The 19,247-nt window shown below is 43.3% G+C and overlaps 1 protein-coding gene across 1 annotated transcript in view; it reads right to left on the bottom strand.

The window, feature by feature from the left end:
• Window positions 1-19,247, bottom strand: part of LOC147732612 (contactin-associated protein-like 5) — a 1,641,055-nt gene that overhangs the window by 93,408 nt on the left and 1,528,400 nt on the right. Inside the window, exon 21 of the mRNA XM_086957122.1 lies at window positions 11,701-11,788. Coding sequence (XP_086813248.1) covers window positions 11,701-11,788 — 88 coding nt within the window. The remainder of the gene's footprint in view (window positions 1-11,700; window positions 11,789-19,247) is intronic.

Genomic DNA, 19,247 nt, shown 5'->3' with positions numbered 1-19,247 from the left:
ATTTCAGAAGTTACTGTCAGCAATCAGCATATAGTCAGTAATTCCAGTCCCACTTCTTTTGAGGGGACTCGTCTACGAAGCAACACTTTCTTTATTCTGCGTAATCCAGCCATCCGCCTTGAGGGAAATGGATAGGGGGAGTCTGGAGGAGGAGGATAGAGGAGCATGACTGAGTTGTGAACTTGTGCACCTCAGGATTACAGACAGCGGCACCTACAATAAAGAAAGGAAAATAAGCCGAAGACAGTGCTGCGGATGGATTTGTTGTGATTAGAGTTTTGTTGTGGTAAAAGTTGCAAAAAAAATAAAGACACACAGGAGTAAAAGTGAATAAGGAGTCAGGAGGACGAAAAAAAAAGGAAGTCAGGTTCTGGCCTAGGTGTCAGGGAAGTAGAGCTCGTCCTCAAACTTTGTGAATTGAGACAGGAGTAGGTCAGCTAACAGAGAAGAACTTCACTCACCTAAGTTGGTGTCCTCTTCTTCCTAGGTGGATTCACGTATTTTGTTATCTGGTGGTATGAAGTGCTGATTCATCTTGATCATTGTTAACCTCTCCACATTTTTGGGTGAGAGGCGGGTCCTTTTTGAAGTTACAATGGCACCAGAAGCACTGAAAACACGTTCAGAAGACACGCTTGTGAGTGGGCTAGACAAATAATTTAGAGCCAGCTTGGTGATCAGTGGCCATTGACCCCTTTTCCCAAACCAATACAGCAATGGGTTGTGATCAATGTAGACCTCTGTTGGGTCATCCAGATAGGCCTGCACCATCCACTCAAGGTCATCCAGGGCTGCTCCACTTTGAGTACCATCTGTGGCCTTTGCATCAGCACTGGAACGAGCAAACCCTTGATGAGTTATCCAATCCGCTACCGACAATATTATGGCTGGGCCTGGTGCAGGTGAGGATGATGATACGGTTGCTGGTGTAGGTAACGGCTGTGAGGGAAAGTGACTGCCTTCGGCCACAGAAGTGGACCTTGAAGCCGGATGGCCTGCTGATTCAGTAGTACTTCTGTCGGTTCCTTCAATTTCCTACTGCTCTTTTTCAAACGGAGTGGCTGACAGAGCTAGCCAATGTTTGTACTTTGTAACATCTGCTTCAGTAAAAGGAATGAATGCTTTTCTGGCCAGTGCCTTTTTGTACCGTGGATCCAGAATAGTGGCACAAATGTAATGTTCTGTATATATTTTTTTAAGCCTTTCATTGTCAACTAGGCGGGTTAATAAGCTCTCCACCAACAGATATGCGTCTAGCTTGTCAGTATCATCTTTGAACCTTGAAGACACCGCCTTCAGTTGGTGCTCTATCATGTGCAATAATGGGATAGCTTTGCCCAAAGTACAGTCCTCCCTGCTGACTTCACGCATGAAGATCTCAAAAGGACGAAGCATGTCTGTCAGGCTTTTAACTAGGTCCCATTCATCCAACTCTAGCCTCATGTCTTTCATAGAGGAACCAAGTGCAAAGACATACTCATTGATTACCAAGCACTGCTCAGACAGACGCTCAAGCATGTAGAAGGTTGAGTTCCAACGTGTTACCACCTCCTGGATGAGTCCTCTGACTGGCACTCTACGTTTATGTTGAAGTTTCCTCAGCTGCTTCAGGGCCTTAAAAGAATGGCTGAAATGTGTGCAGATTCTTCGGCAGGTGGTCAGTAACTTGCTGACTGTGTTTTCTTTTTTCAAGAAATCTTGAAAAAAAATGATAATACTGTGCGCAAAACACAGCACTCTGAAATAGCCACCATCATTCATGGCCCTAACTATATTGCTGCTATTATCCGTTGAAACATAGCCAATCATGCGCTTTCTTGGATGCAGCCATTCAAAGACCTTACTGTTAAACTCCTCCAAAATGTTTACTGCAGTATGAGATTTCTCCATGGCAAACATGGCTACTGTTGCATGTTTCCGACTAGCTTGAAAAATTGTGGCAGGGTCAACAACACCTGCAGACCATCTTTTCTCTTACCCCTGCAAAAGAGACCCAGTGTGCAGTGATGCACATGTAATCAAGGGCTTGGCAACTAGTCCACATGTCTGTTGTCAAGTGGATAGTGTGAACAGCACTCTTCTGCAAAGCTGCCCCAATCACCTCCAGCACATCTTGATGTAGTGCTGGAACCGCAAATCTGGCAAAATAGGACCGGCTAGGAACCTTCCATTTAGGGCAGACTGTTGCAACAAATTGTCGAAAACCTACCCCTACCACGAAAGAAAAAGGGAGAAGGTCCAGCGCTATCATTTTAGCCAGCATTGCATTATGCATTGGGTGGTTGCGATCCAATGGCGCTTCCGACCAAAACATGCTTTTAATGGTGGTCTGGACCGTTTTCGTATGTGATGAGGATGCAGACCTCTTTAACCCAGTTAGGCTCATTGATGGCCTTTTTCGCATTGGTGTCTCTACCAGACTACTGTGCCTCCTTGATGTTGTTGGGGTAGAGGAGGGTGTGGGCGCTACTACTGCAGTGCTGCTGCAAGGGGTTCTGTGTGTACCAGAAAAAATGTCTCTTGGTTGTCCAATGCCCCCCTGCACGATCAACTCCTCTTCGTCATTAGATGCAATATCAATGTCTACATTTGGATTTGTACTTTTGGCTTCCCAGATCTTACTTAGGTGCGCCTCCCACTGGATAGTGTGGTGTTTTTGGAGATGACCTCTCTGGCCTCCGGTACCATAGTTGGTACCAAGCTTACCCCGAGTAACTACAGTTTTACAAATCGAACAGACAACTAGGTTTTCCACCTTTTTGCTAACACTAAAGTAGTCCCAAAATGGGCAGTTGAGATGTCTGGTGGTGGTGGTGGAGGTGCTACTTTCAATGCCAGATGAAGTGGAGGATTTCCGTGGCCGAATTTGACTCTGTTGTCCACTTACAGTAACAGCACCACCACTTGAGATTACGGAGGCCGAGCTGGATGGAGGTCCCTGCCGGCCCTTCTGAAGAGAAAATATGGCAGCTGTAGGTCGTGTTGAAGTAGTAGTTAGTGTTGGTGGTGGTACCAGTGCCACGCCGCCCACATCCCGCTCAGCAGCAATTCGGGATAGGGTAAAAATGTCTGTCTGCTGCATGCCCGCTGGGGCTGGAGTGACAACTGTGATGACTGGGTCGTCATCGTTAGACTGTTCATCTGCAGCAGAATCCACCACTTCTACTTCTTGTTCGTCGTCATCATCACCCATAAGTGAAAGCCTTGCGGAACCTTCCTTTTAGACTTAGCTACCTTTGTCGGCTCGTGGCGTGCCTCCCTCACAGACTGCATTGGTGGGTTCCAGTCAAGATCAAGATCATCAGAAGGAAGGGGGCTTGAAGAAGAACTTGTACTGCCCCCCTTGACCTTTTTCTTGCTGGGGATCTGGAAGACAATGGATCATCAGGAGGAGTGGCTTGCTCGGATGATACCTCCGCTTGAATCTCGATTTTCTGATGTGCCCCTACTTCTGGAGGAACAAGCATTGTGGGCAGTTGTGCCTATCCATGCGCCTCTCCATGCGCCTCTCCATGCGCCTCTCCATGCACCTCTCCATGCACCTCTACTTGCGCCTCTCCTTGCGCCTCTCCTTGCGCCTCTCCTTCCGCTTCTCCTTCCGCCTCTCCTTCCGCCTCTCCTTGTTGAACCTGTGGTTGTTGTTGCGGCTGTGGTTGAACACTTGTCAAATGAGTTACACCCTGCGTTGATTGGATGCTACTTTCTTGCGATGAGTCAACGCCAACAAAACTGGTCAATGGTGATTGGGCAATTAAAGTGGCTGCCTTTGCGGCACTCATGGCCTTGACCCTAACTTGGTGTGGTGGCACTGAGACCAATGAAGCTGAGGTGCTGCTCCCAGCTTGGTCCCCAGCGGACACCGCTGTTGCAGGCATAGTTTTTTTTCCCCAAAAAAAGTGTCTGTGGGCACACCAGTCTCCTTGGTAAGTGGCACCACTTGCTTCTTCTGCTCCTTTTTGCTGGCAACTTTCTTTGTAGAGGAGCTACAGCCACCTTTCTTTGGGCCCATCTTCTTCAGATGTCAGTACAGCAGGCCGCAGTTGCACGAGTTGCAGAGTTGTCTGTGGCCACACGTGACATCATGTGACGTTGTGCTGCACACAGCGCAGCAGGACTTCTTCCTGGCACTGATGATGAACGATGAGGATGATTTGTGGTTCTCTTTGTGCACCTAAAAGCAAAGGAAGCCAGAGGAACACAAGTTAAATAAATGTTGCATATGTAGTGCTTCAATTGTTATTTGCAACTAGGCCTTTATTACAACACACCCAAAAACGGAAAGACCAAAAATAAAAATTGCAATTATTTCTAATCAAAAATGAATGTTTACATTAATAAGACCACACAGAGAGAGTTGTATCATGCACCACTGACTACCCCTAGGCATAATAGATGAATGCAAGGCATACTGGGTGCAGGCCTATGGCACAAAGCACACTGCCTGGCTTCAAAATGGCCCCTTGACCCCCACCCACATGGCCAGGCCCTGCCTGTACCAGGCCTCAAAATGGCCTCCACCCACATGGCCAGGCCCCAACAACACCCCAGAAAAGCGAAAAACACACAAACATCACCCCAATCCAATGCCATCCATGCCCTAAATGATGTTTAAATGTAAGACACCCCACAGAAAGACTTGGTCCAAGCACCACTGACTATCCCTGGGCATAATGGAAGAAAGCAAGGCATACTGGGTGCAGGCCTATGGCACAAAGCAGACTGCCTGGCTTCAAAATGGCCCTATTGACCCCCACCCACATGGCCAGGACCTGCCTGTACCAGGCCTCAATATGGGCCCGCACCCACATGTCCAGGCCCCAACAACACCCCAAAAAAGTGGAAAACACACAAAAATCACCCCAATCCAATGCCATCCATGCCCTAAATGATGTTTAAATTCAAGACACCCCACAGAAAGACTTGATCCAAGCACCACTGACTACCCCCGGGCATAATGGATGAAAGCAAGGCATGTTGGGTGTAGGACTATGGCACAAAGCACACTGCCTGGCTTCAAAATGGCCCCTTGACCCCCACTCACATGGCCAGGCCCTGCCTGTACCAGGCCTCAAAATGGCCCCCTCCCACATGGCCAGGCCCCAACAACACCCCAAAAAAGCAAAAAAAACACAAAAATCACCCCAATCCAATGCCTTCCATGCCCTAAATGATGTTTAAATTCAAGACACCCCACAGAAAGACTTGGTCCAAGCACCACTGACTACCCCTGGGCTTAATGGATGAAAGCAAGGCGTACTGGGTGCAGGCCTATGGCACAAAGCACACTGCCTGGCTTCAAAAAGGCCCCTTCACCCCCATCCACATGGCCAGGCCCTGCCTGTACCAGGCCTCAAAATGGCCCCCACCCACATGGTCATGCCCCAACAACACCACAAAAAAGCAAAAAACACACAAAAATCACCCCAATCCAATGCCATCCATGCCCTAAATGATGTTTAAATTCAAGACACCCCACAGAAAGACTTGGTCCAAGCACCACTGACTACCCCTGGGCCTACTGGGCTTTACACGCACCCCAAAATTAAAAACAAATTCCACATATAACAGTGAGCTATTCAATTCCATGACAAATGATATTTAAGTTCAACAAAACTCACAGAAACAGTTCATGCACCCATTATGACTAAACCTGGGCCTACTGGATACTGTGCCTACCCACAATATATATTTTTTAAGTTGTGTAGTTGCAGCAACTGCAATGCCCCAAACCAACAACACCAACGTACTTGTAAAATCTCAAATCCAAAAGTAATCCAAAAGTGATCCAAAGAAAAAGTCCTCAAATACAAATATCCAGCAGCAGCCACAAAAAAGTAATCCTTCCAGCTCCAGATCCAAATGAAAAGTGACCAGGACATGAACAATGCACTGGGAGGAGCATGCTGGACAGGAACAGGAAGTTGGAGACTCTGGGGCACTTCCTTCCTCGTCCACCCCCCCAAAAATGGACTCCTTGCACAAAAAAGTGCATCCAAATGTCAATCTGAGGATTTATTCTGATCCAAATCATCATTTTCAGAAGGTTTATGCTGCATGCCTGCAGTAGATTTCTTGTGCAGAATTGCAATTTTTGCAAGTTCGGGAAAGCGAGCTGTTCAAATCTCCCGCCGGATGTCAGCTGCGCGGCGCATCTACGTGTTCGCAAGAGTTTTGAAGCGCGGTGCGTGATCGCGAGCCCTTATGATGTATTTGCGTTCAGCAACTCTCACAGTGCAAGATGGCGGGCCGCTATGACGTACTCGTGGTCGAAAAGTCTTGCGAGATCGCGGAGCAAGATCGAAAAATGGTGCAGAGCACGCAAACCGGGAGGAAAACAACTGAACGAACTCAGAATCACGGTAAGTCAACGCCGCGCGCGCGAGATTGTATTTTTGAATCGCAACCAACAAAAAAAATCTGCCAACTCACGAATTCTTTGACAATTTCGCGCGATTCGCGGACCGCGAAATTGTCGAAAATCCGCAAATTCCACGATCGGAACGGATTTTCAGCCCACTTACTTCCATCCTAATGAGCCCCTAAATCCCAGCTTTCCAAACTTTTCATGTTGGTGACACACTTTTTGGAGATGCATCATTTTTGGGACAGGGTAAGGCAGTGTAGTGAGCGAGCGTAGCGAGCGAGCTTGAACCACCTAAGGGGGGTTCTCCCCCCCGGAGAAGATTTTGAAAAAAAAGTGTCAAATGGTGCATTTTCAAGCAAATTTGAGAAAGCAGCAAGGTTAATAAAGCAATTGTGAATCTGTTCTAACAAAGACAGTGACTGGCAAAACTGGGTGTAAGGTTAGTTTTGTGCCTGAAGTAAGAATATAATCATGCACACATTGACACATGCCCCAGTGATTTAGGTAGGGAGCAAAAGGGGCAGTTGCACGCACTGCCAACCCTTCCGAACATGCACAAAGTCTGTCTGCTGCAACACATGAACCACAGAAAATGTTTTTCAGCTCTCGCTCTTTCTCTTTGGATATATGTACCCACCATCACTGATCTTACGGTAAGAGCACCAATCACAAGCAAGGAGTTGAAGTTGCCACTCTTTTCACACTTCACCCTCCAACCACTTCAGGTTCTCTGGAGCTTAGTTTCCCAGTGATGGTTTAAGTCAGACATAGCCACTGTCAATGTACATTAGGATCACTATGTCCCTATTTCTATAGTTCTACGGAGGGAGAATGTGGCCTAACAGCTAGGGCGGTCGACCTCAGAGATCAGGAACAGGGTTCGAGTCTCGGCAGGGACGCTCAACATTCTGTGATTCTGGGCAAATGACTTAATCTCCCCGTACCTAACAAAAAAATGAATGTGTCCGTCTGTAACGTAACTGGTGCTCATGTAAAGTGCTCCGATATCTTCAGGTCTAGTTTGCACTATATAAAACTCCACCCCCCCCAAAATAAAATACGCAGCAAGTGAGGAGTCTGGGTCAAAAAGATTTGTGCATCAACTTCCCAAATCCTAACAGTAAATATCTGAAACGGAAAACAAGTTATAACAGTTCCTTCCAGCATGCAGGGCCCCCACACAATACCAGCAAGGGCCTACAATAGAAGATACATTGAATGGTTCATTGCATGAGAAAAAGAGAAATGTACGAACAATCGACTAATATCTCCTTAATAAAGGTCTGAACAAGTTTTTTTATTTTAAAATGGGAGGAACAATGTTAAACTATAATTAGTGGCTCACAATGAACTATCACATCTGAAATCATAAAAACTGAATTCCATCCCCAGGCGTTTCTCGCAAACAGTGGGGTCTTACCAACAAGACAGCCACACAAGCTCTACCCCTGACATCCTCATCGAAATCCAAGAGGAAAAATGCTCCTTTGCTACACAGCTTAAGACCAAAGGATTGACATCACCCAAGCAGGCAAATAACATAAAATGCATTCTGAAAAATGATATGGGTGGAAGCAATAAAACGGATGGCAACATTCAGAACATGAACATACGCTAGAACTACAGTTACAGGAGAAGGAAAGTACTCAATGAACCCAAGCTGTTAAGCGCTTTTCCTTCTAAAAGCGCACCAACTCTTATGTTGACTGACAAAACGTAATACTTTTAATGATCAAGGGGCAGCTTAAACGATACAGCTCACAAAACAAATGGCAGCAACAAAACTAAAACACGTACAATATAATTAATAACACATACTATATAATTAATAAAACATGCAATATAATTAGTTCCAGAAAATAACTGCTGAAATGGTGTGGTGCCAATACAGGTGGAAAGCATTGACAATGGAAAAGTCTCTGGATGCAATTGGTTCCAACACGGTATTATATTAACCATAGGAATGGTAGGACTGAATACAAAAGGCATTTAACATGTACTGTTTTTTCACCTAGGACTCGCTCAATCTGAACTATAGAACGAAAGTGAACAAAAGCAAGCAAATATAAATCTCTGTAAAATATGGTGACATGCATTATATGTCAAATTAAAATGTAAAGCGGGTCCAATGTATTTGCCTAACACTACAGGTCAATCTAAGCACCTTCTTCGTTGGAAAAGCCGGGTGATGTTTGAGTCGGCCTTACCTTAGTTATGGATGCGTCTGTGCCTCAGTCAGCCTCCCGCTCACACCGCATCTCCACATAGGTGATAGTGTCGTGTTCTGACCAATAGCGAGCAGACTGACTCTCACTTTAATTGCTGCACTGTCTCTTAAAGCGAAGCTGGGGAAATCTGGTAGAGCAAGCTGCTGACAGCCTGTGAGCTCGCTACCAGAGCACCCTGGCAGTTGTGTAACTGCGAGGTGTCTGCAGCAGCACATGTTTCAGCTGGTAGATGTCAGTCAGCTGATGTTTAACACCTTGGCTGCTAGGGAGATTTTCCTCATGTGCTGATTTTACATTTTTCCCATTGTTCATGACGAGCTCAGCTCGTCATGAGCACACGACCAGTGTACTGCATGACGAGCTGAGCTCGTCATGAGCAGCGAAGGGGTTAAAGTGACCAGAGCACATATGTGAAGCAGGTGGTATATTTATAGTGACCAGAGCACAGTTGTGAACTTGAAGCAGGAGGTATGGGCTGCTGCATGGCCTCTGGGAATTCCAGTGTCATCTACAACTGGACGTCAACAAAAGAAGTACTGTAGGTTCAGGCGAATGAGCGAAAGAGACTTCCATGTTTTCAACAGGAACATACAGTGGCGGTGGGAATACACCAGCTAGGCAGGGATTAACCTCTAGCAACTAAGGGAAACCCCATCATAGTGTTGTGAGTGGTAACTTATGTTCTGGCTATGTACAAGAACAAACTGATTGTGGAGAATTCATCTATCAATGAATAAAGCTTGGCCATCGGCTCGGGTGCCAATGTCAAGGCGCAGTGTCAGGGCGAACAGCAAAGTTTCTATATTTTGCTGATTTAAAAGGATATTTTAGCAGTGTAGTAGGGAGTGAATTAATCTTTTTCTTATTCGGGTGGCCAGGGATCTACCATGCATGCAGGATGTGTATTATGTCTTCAATGTACTTGCCATAAGTACAAGCAGGTCCTCTGGAATTATGTAGTTCTAAAGCTTTGGCGTTTTCTGCATAATTATAGATTTACCGCGTTTACCACATAACATGGCATCTGCTGCATAATTTACATACTTCAACAAAAAATGTTTCTTGCTGAAACACGTAAGACACTCTTTTTGTCAAATTCAATCCTTTCTTTCACATATGCATTCTCCACATAATGCAAACATTTTGTCTTTAACTTGACCATAGAACTCATGAAACAGGCCATCCCAAACCTGATGCTGTTGTCATTGCCACTTTTCTCCCTATGCTACTGAACTGCTCACTTTACATTTCGAGCACTTGGATGCTCCCCTGCCGTGCTGGTACAACCCTACGCCCCTCTCTGTCCACTCTATCACTTTACCTCTCAGCTTACTCTCACCTTCGCTTTATATACTCTCTGCATCCCCTTTGCCCTCTATATTTTCCCTTGCACCCGCCTCTCGGTCTGATTTCCTGTTCCCCTGTCTCTCCCCTCTGCCTGCCCTGTGCCCAGTCTCTAATTCTACTCAAATGGACTGATGTACTGTCACATGGTCATCTGCAGCCCACTAACACCTTCTTCTTCCTGATCCTGAGTCCCCCTATTTCCTCTCTGGTTCTGCTCTCATCATCCTCTCTCTTGGTCTGCTCCTCTCTGCCCTAACTTGCCATGTCTCCTGCAAGCTTTGCGAAGACTTGAAATTGAATTGAGCCCACGCTCACCTCTGAGGCACCTTGAGAACCTTCCTGGAGTAGGCAGAATGAATGGAGTGCAGTTTATTACAAAAGGCCTGTTGGGCTTGAAGGTCTGTGCTCTGCTGAGCATGTCGGTGTACTGGAGTTCAGATCCCTCACTTAAACCCTACCCGTAACCTTTCACTTACCTCAGCCTAACCTTCCCTTTTCATTTGTTATCTTCATATAGAACCCGCATTGCCTGAAAAAAGCTTTAGAGTATGTATGCTGTTAGGGTACGAGAGGCAAGGAAAAGGAATGAGAGCAACTGACACAATACACTGGATTCCAAGAAGGTTTAGTCTAAAATATTTAGCAATGTTAAAAAAAAATGCTTAATTGTTCTTCAGATAGGACAGAGTTGGAGACAAATTAAGGCAGAAGGCATTGTGTTGGGAAAATCAAATGGCCCAGTCAGACCTTGCCTGAGTCTGACCATTGAATAGGTTTTTCTTTGTGCAGAACATTCCATCTCCCTTTCCTTTAACATTTTTCACTTTTTTAACCATAAGGTGTGACCTCAGCGATGGTCAGGGCTCTGATAAAGTGGCCTTGTCCCTTGTATAGTCTGGGTAACATGTAAACACAACTCATGTGATGTCACATCTTGCAACAGCATTAATTGTCATATTTTGTGAAATGTATTAGGGTCAAAGGTCGTGCATTAACATTAAGCCCTATGGGGAAATTTGGAAGTTAGCATCTCTTACGACTGTTGTTGGTGAGTTAGTGTATTTTAAAAAGCAAAACCTTCAAAACAGCTCTTTTTTATGACAATCTCTTAACACAGTGCTGTGCATAATGAATTCACATGAGCCTGGCTCCTACAATTTTTCTATAAACTGCATTTTATCTCAAAGAATAATGGTGTTTTTTGAGCCATTTCCTTTTTAAAAAACGACCACTTGTTTCCTTTGGCCACTGTAGCGATACATTGCAGCTTCCTTGTGACGTCATCCTGGGCTAATTTCTCCCAGATGCATATACACGAAGGAAGTGAGGCTGAAATAAGTAAACTACCGGTGTCATCCCGCGACACACCCACCATTTGCAGGCGACACAGTACTGTGTCGGGACACACAGTTTAGGGCCTAAATGATGTGACCAATTTTCAAAGATAATCTAAAACACCACATCTCTCCAATCTTGTTTGTACTAGTTGTATTTATCAAGGGAAAGAGCAGTTCAGGAGTTTTACCACTGCACACAGAATGGGGTAAGGCTAACAAATAATTTCTGAAAAACCCTGCTTAACAACAGCTGTGCATGGACAATAATCAATGCAGCCATAAAAGACGGAAAAAAATATTAGTGCATCAAGTCAAAGAATGAGTGTAATAAATAAATTGTTAATACATTATTAAATGTCTTATCAGGGAACTATGGTTTCTCCGTCAGTTCATGCTGTATGTTACAAGATGTTCATTAACTTACCTAAGACTTTACCTAAGGTGAGTGATGTGAGTGCCTTAAATTCAATATGTGGGGAAAAGGTATGTCTTGCTTTGGCATACTGATCAACCTAAAAGACATTAAAAGAAAATACATATGTGTCTTAATATAGAAACACTTTACATGTTTAATCTGCACGTGCTTATAAAAACAAATTATTTCAAGGTACTGATAATTTACTTTAAAATCGAGGAAAACATTCAAAAGGCTATCTTTTTAAACATTTTTGCAATTAGCGTTTGTTTGCGCATTTACTTTTTTAGAATCGGAATTACACGTATTACAAATACTAAAATAAACATGAACAGATTTACCTGCTTTTATGGTTATTTTTAACGACCCGAATAAAGCTTTTTGAAATTTAAATTGAACAGATTTAGAAACTGCGTCGGGTTTCATTACTTTTTAAATGCAACGCTGATGCAAAGTGTAGTGGTGGTATTTACATTCCAATGCAAATTGTGATGTGTGTGAGATTGTAAGTAAAAGTAAGGCAAAGATGTGCAATGCACTGCCTTTCGTCTAGCTTACATCTCATAGGTGGTCCATGCGTGTTCCCATGAACCCACCCTTTTTATTTGACACGCATTCTACAAAGAGATACAGACATGGGTGTATGCCAACTTCCTCTGTCTCTTGAAGCAGGTCGAACAAGGAGAAATGTTTTTATATGTACTCGTTTTCCACTTTCATGTTTGCTGCATTCTACAACACACATTTACATTGGGAAATGTCTCAAAGCATAGTTTCTGTACTGTTCATAATGGTAAACATTTTTTTTGTTTGTTATAACAGTAGTTTACTCTGTTGCTTCTCAATAAGATATGAGGCAGTGGTGGTATTTCTGCGTAGTTGCTACCCTGCACTAATTAACAAGGAACATGGTATTAGGTCCCTCCTACATTTATAGATGTGACTGACATCCAACGGTGACAATCCTTCTGTGGCATTTTTATGTTACTAAAGGAGTGAGATACTGGTTCAGGCATCTATGTTACTGCCCTCCCACCCTTGAAGGACCTTTAACCTCCAGCCAAGTGTCTATAAAGGATATGAACTTTTGGCCTACATCTGATTTTTTTTAAGTCTGGCTTGAAAGCACAAATATGACCAGAACATATGTGATTAAAAGAAAATGAGCTTTAAGAAAGGGGCTTTGTAGATATTGGCAGGGCATAAATAAGTGTATCTGCTGAAAACAAGTGCTGGTATTGCAAGTGTTACCTTCTGAAAAGGCTTTTACCCATTACTGCTGTGCTCAGTTAGGGTTACAAGCCAACGATCAAGGCTATAGGCTTGGTCTATCTATTAAGAGAATTTACCAGAAAGGCAGTAGGCCCGAGATATATATTGTAAAAATCATATGATAAAGACAATAGGTCTTTTAGGGTGAATTGTTATTACACTATCTTAAAGCTTGTAGCGAAGGGTATTTTGTCACAGGAAATCACCCTTAGTGGGTTGGGGGTTTGGTGTTGATTACTTCCATAAGAAACATTCAGAGTAGATTTGTTCTTTAAAAATCCTCGTTCTGTCATTTTAGGAAACGTTACATATTGTTTTGCCAGATGGAATTTTGGGCATATTTTTAAATCTATAACTGTATACTGATGGACTGCTGACTGCTTTGTGGCAAAGGTTAGGTTTAAGACAATGGGCTTGAGTTGTTTCATAGCAACAAGTTTTTAAAAAAAATGTATTTATGCAGAAACACATGAGTCGGTTGGTACAGAAACACACAAAAAAAACTGCGAAAGGGAAGACAATTTTTTTGATCAAGTACATCTCCAACTCTTGACATTTTGAAGCAAAAAAATGTGAATGAACAGAATTATATAGGAGAACAGAAATAGGAAAAAAAAAACTATTGCTAAGTATAGTTTTCAAGGAGGCAATCTTAATTAAATCCAACAGGAAATTATACAAAATCTAGATAAGTCCCCCGTTTACATCTCGAGATAGTTTGTAACTAACCCCCAAATCTGTTCCCCGATCTTCTTTCTGCGGGAGCTCTTTAAGGCATAGAGACTATGCTCCATATTGTGTATCGAAAAAAAGCGAGCCCGCCAGGCTTCAAAAGCGGGCGGTTCTTGTTGCAACCATGCAGATGCAATACATAGCCTGTACACTGCAGTTACTAAAAACATGTTTCTTCGGGATGCTAGTACTCACTGTGCCCGTTTCAACACCCAATAATATCTGCGTTGCTGATAATTGTATCTGACTACCCACAATTGCCGAGACACATTTTTCTATCTGAGACAACAAGGGAGCTAACACAGTACATGTACAGAAGATGTGAACATCATCCGCTGAGGTGAACCCCACACCGAAAGCATTTACCTATTGCATCTCCTGACCATTTACACACCTTATCTGGGGTATAGTATAGAATATAGATTGATTTGAAATGTTGAGCCACCAACTTTGCCGACAAGAAAAGATCTTTGGCCATAACTAATGACGTTTCTATTTGAATGTCCTGTCTGCCTAGTTTAGCACATCATTTATTGTTCTGTTACTCTAGATCATTTTCTTTAGTGTCTAACAAATGTTTATATAATGCTCCAATTCTTACCCCTTTCATAATGTTTTCAATCAGAGAATTCGGTTTAAAGTTACCTCCCAAACCCATTAAATAGTTACGAATCTGTAGGTATTTTGCAAAATGGTCTCTAGGGAGAGAATAATGTTCTCGTAATTGTTCAAAAGATTTACAATAACTAGCATCATACAAATCCCCACCACTCTAATGCCTTTCTTCCTCCAATTAAGTACAATTCTATCCCAGACATCTAAAGATAGGAAAAACGACGATGAGAATGGAGCATACCACGTTATTTTCCCAAGGCCCAGTAGCCTCCTAACTGTATGCCAGACCTTATATGCAGCTATCATTGTCTTAAAACGGGTACGTTTGTAGTAGCTTTGTTCAAGATACTTAAATAAACAGTTTTTAACTTTTACCCCCAGCAACGTTTGATAAATCGATGGAGAATCTGCAGGTCTTGCTGGATCTTCGCCGGTTAATAGAACATTCCTTGCAACATACACTCATAATAATAAAGTGTGAGATCCGGAACCGACCAACCTCCCACATTTCTTGGCAGAATCATGAAATGCCTAGCCCTTCTAGCCTTCCCTCCAGACCACATACCACACCTCCGGGACGCCTCTTAGCTGCGGCATCTGTGCGCTATACAAAAGTTAATAACATAACTTAACATAACATAACATAAAACGCATACATACTGTCTGCAGTTGTTCCAAACTGGTCTTCGGGACTTCTAGGGGTATACATCGGAAAAAATATAAAATTTGAGGCAGAATCAGCATTTTTAATAGGTTACAACGACCTACTAATGAAAGATGTAAACATTCTGCCTGATCTACTTTTTTCCGAACACTGACTAAGAGCTGATCCCAATTACCTTTAACTAAAGAAGTTGTACAAGCTCGCAACGTGACTCCCAGATATACCAACTCCTGACATAGTCTAACATCGGTGTAGCTTGGTATATTTATACTAAGTGGCTGGGTTTTTGCTGAATTTAATTTGTATCCCGATGATTTACCAAATTCTAGGGCCAGATGCTCTATAGCCTGCATTGCCATGATTGGCTTAGACGTGACCACTGCCACGTCGTCAGCATATGCTAGCATCTTAACATAATATATTTGTACCTTTAGCGGAGTAATATTAGCATTGGAGTCCAGCATTCTTAAAAAAGGCTCAATGTATAGAGCAAATAGTAAGGGGGAACAGGGACACCCCTGTCTGGTCCCCCTACCTATTTGTACTACTGCCGATTCCAGGCCCATGGTGCTAATCCGGGCTACCCGTTGCTGATACAAAACCTGTACTGATTTGATAAATTCAGGACCGAAACCATGACTCTTCAAGTTATCCCACAGAAAAGACCAAGCCACACGGTCGAAGGCCTTCTCGGCGTCCAATAAAATTAAACAAAAGGGTTCCCTGGTTACCTTAGAATAATCAAGTAATGTTATCACTCTTCTAACATGATTAGTTGTACTACGTTGAGGAATAAACCAGTGCTGTATTTTTGAAACAAGACCCGAAATAACCCCAGAAAGCCTATTCGCTAAAATCTTAGAGTAAATTTTACTGTCTACATTTAGTAGCGATATAGGGTGATATGATCCCGGTAGATTAAGTGGTTTGCCCTTTTTATGAAATACCACTATAGTCGCTTCTTGCCAAGTTTTGGTGGCAGAGCCTTTCTGTGCTGCGAGCATCGTTGCCAAAAGGTCGTTTTTTAGGAGCGTGAAAAACATTTTATATATTTCTAAGGGTAATTTATCTGGGCCAGCAGCCTTGCCCAGTGCCAGTCCATTTACCGCTGATTCTAATTCCTCCAGAGTGATAGGCGCATCTAACATTACCCTATCATCTTCCGAAAGGTCTTTCAGACAATATTGGCTAATCAAAGATGCAGAATTACCACCATTATACACATCCCCCTGATAAGGTAGCTCATAAAACTGTCTAAATATCTCCAAGATGGCCTGTTCGTCCTTAACAGGGTCGCCTTTATGATCTAGTATCTCATCGATCCGCTGGGCTGCCGCTTTTGCTCTTAATCTTTGGGCGAGGCATCTTCCACTTGCCTCGCCATATTCATAATGACTTTGTCTTTTGGAAAGAAATTTTTTAGCTGCTTCCTGAGACCACCTCAGATTTATTCTTGCCTTCAGACGCGCTACTTCATTGATCTCTGCATCAATATTACTCCCTGCCTGTATCCCTACCATAAGCGCCTCTTCTGCCGTGATCAACTCTTGATACAATGTCTTTATTTCTGCCGCTTGTTTTTTTTGATTATACAAACCCCAACTCAATACCTCCCCACGAAAAGCAGCCTTAAAGCAATCCCACACACACCCGACATTACTACTCCCCCGATTAATATTAAAAAAAAATTCAATCCACTCCTTCATGTGTTCAATAAAGAGTTGTTCAAACAATAATTTGCGATCAAAAGAAAACTGTCATGGGCGTTCACTAGAAATGATACTAGAAAGCGTCAATACGACTGGCCCATGGTCTGATGTCACTCTAGGATATACTTGGATTGTAGCCTGATTCAACATCAAAATAGAAACAAAAAATAGTCTAATCGAACCAATGTGCGATGTGGAAAAGAAAAGAAAGTATACCCAGGTAACCCGCTTCTTAGAGCCGACCAAGCATCCACCAATCCATGGGCTCCCAGAAATAACTATAGTGCTTTGAATACTTTCGGTTTCCTGCCTGTATATCTTGCCTTTTCATTATTTAGCGCATTAAGTGCTAAATTTATATTGAAATCACTGCACATATTCAGTGGTGTGGGCCAAGCTGCCAATTCCACATTTAAAAAATTAAGAGTTTCTGCTTCGTCTAAGTTTGCTCAATATACAACACACACTGTAACTTTAATGTTACCCACCACGCATTCTGCTATCGCCCAGCGTCCCAACCTTTCAGATTGCGCCCTCCCTGTGGTAGCTATATGAGTCTTGGCAAGAATTGCGACCCATCTGGCCGCTCCTGAATATTTAGTGCAGGCTATTAAATTGAGCCCAAGTTCTGTTAACAGGTTTCTCTTAGACCAAGCCACATGGGTCTCTTGTAAGCATATGATGTCACATTGCAAAGCCCGTATCTCTTGTGTAACTCTCCGTCTTTTCTCCAGTGCATTCAACCCCCTGACATTCAGTGTGCCAACCCTTAGACCCCTACCTGCCATTTCGCCACTTCAGATTTTGCATCTTTACTCCAAATAAATTTCACCAATTGCTCCCCTACATCACCAAAATACAGGTTTCTTCTCAACCCTAACCTATGTGTTATTTTCTTTTTTCTCCCCAATTCCTCACTCCCCCACTTAACCCCTCCCCACCCGAGCCCACTTTCCCACCCTCGCCACCACCCTTCATGAGGCTTAAGGACCATGTCCTCTGTGATGCAGAAATGCCTTCACTGCGTGTCATGACTCCCCTTCTCCCCCCCCCTTTTTTTTTCCCCCCTCCCAAACTCATAATCAGCAGCCTTACTTCAGGCTGATTGTATCCACATTAGGATGTCCTCCATAAATAGCCATTCTAGAGCCAGCAAGAATCTGTGACACATCATAGATGAGTGTATTTCTCTCATACACATATAATCAGAGGTCCTCGACCTCTATCTGCTCATTTAATTATCTTTATACTATTCTTTGTAGTATTCTGTAATGTTAAGGCCCTTAAACCCAGGGCACCAATTGCCTACTTAATACACCAATTTCCAATTTCCAATGCTGACTTAAAAAAAAAAAAAAAAAAAATATGTATGTAAGGACAAAACTCCTAATGTGCTATAGCCTATAGTTTAGGAGCAGAACAACAGTACGTTATATCTCCTACACCCCTGACCACCCATTTTCACCCTCCTAAATTTTGGCTCAAATCAAATTCCCTCTCAAAATTGCAATGTATCCTTTATAGTCTATTTCAAAAAGTTCTCTAGCTGAGATTAAGTTTTCGCTTGTTAATCCATTTGGTTCAAGTATACATGAGCCTCACACCCAGAAGTAAAGTATCTCGTTTGATCTCTAAAGATAGTCTTCAATTTGGCTGGGTTGAGTAAAAAGCATTGAGCACCTTTTGCCTGGAATGATGCGATTAACTTCCGCATCTGCCATCTCTCATTCACGGTTATTGGGCAAAAGTCTGGACGAACAAAAAACTCACACCCAGCCGCCTTCCTCCTTTTCACTGGACGTGCAAGATCATATAAAGCCTCTCTCAGAAGAAAGTTATTTAAACAGATCAAGATGGCCCTTGGGTATGCTTTCTGTCCATTGTCCCGCCGACGATTGACAAAAGGAAACCTATGTGCACGAATGATTTCAATTTCAAAATTCCAGGATTTCAATTCCGGAAAGGCCTCACTGAACAACTGTATAATGAACCTACGGGGATCCGATCCCTCTTTACCTTCCGGAATGCCCAGAACGCGTAGATTATTGCGCCTAGCGCGATTCTCAAGGTCAGTAAGTTTCCAGTCTATGTCCGAAATTGATTTTTGTAGTATTTCAATAGCCGACTGATGTTTTCCCAGGCTATCTTCGGTTGAGGAGACTCACTGTTCCACCTCTGTCACCCTGGTGGTTACCTCAGTACAAGTTTTCACTAGGCGCCTTACTGTATTCTGCAGCTTTTTCACCGCTCCTTGTGTCCGCAGCCCTTCTGCCCTAGTCTCATTCCGATGAGCCATTACGCTTTTGTATATCAGACCCAAGGTGACTGCATCTTCATTTATCTCCTCTTCATCCAAATTGAACTGGGCACATGGGGAGCCTTGATTCTGGCTTTCATTTCCTGCCTCTTCTGGCATCTTCCTGACTGACATCCAACGGTGACAATCCTTCTGTGGCATTTTTATGTTACTAAAGGAGTGAGATACTGGTTCAGGCATCTATGTTACTGCCCTCCCACCCTTGAAGGACCTTTAACCTCCAGCCAAGTGTCTATAAAGGATATGA

This window comes from Lissotriton vulgaris, chromosome 2_1, assembly GCF_964263255.1.
Source record: "Lissotriton vulgaris chromosome 2_1, aLisVul1.2, whole genome shotgun sequence".
In the NCBI taxonomy this organism is placed as follows: Eukaryota; Metazoa; Chordata; class Amphibia; order Caudata; family Salamandridae; genus Lissotriton; species Lissotriton vulgaris.
This window is presented reverse-complemented; position numbering and strand designations above follow the sequence as displayed.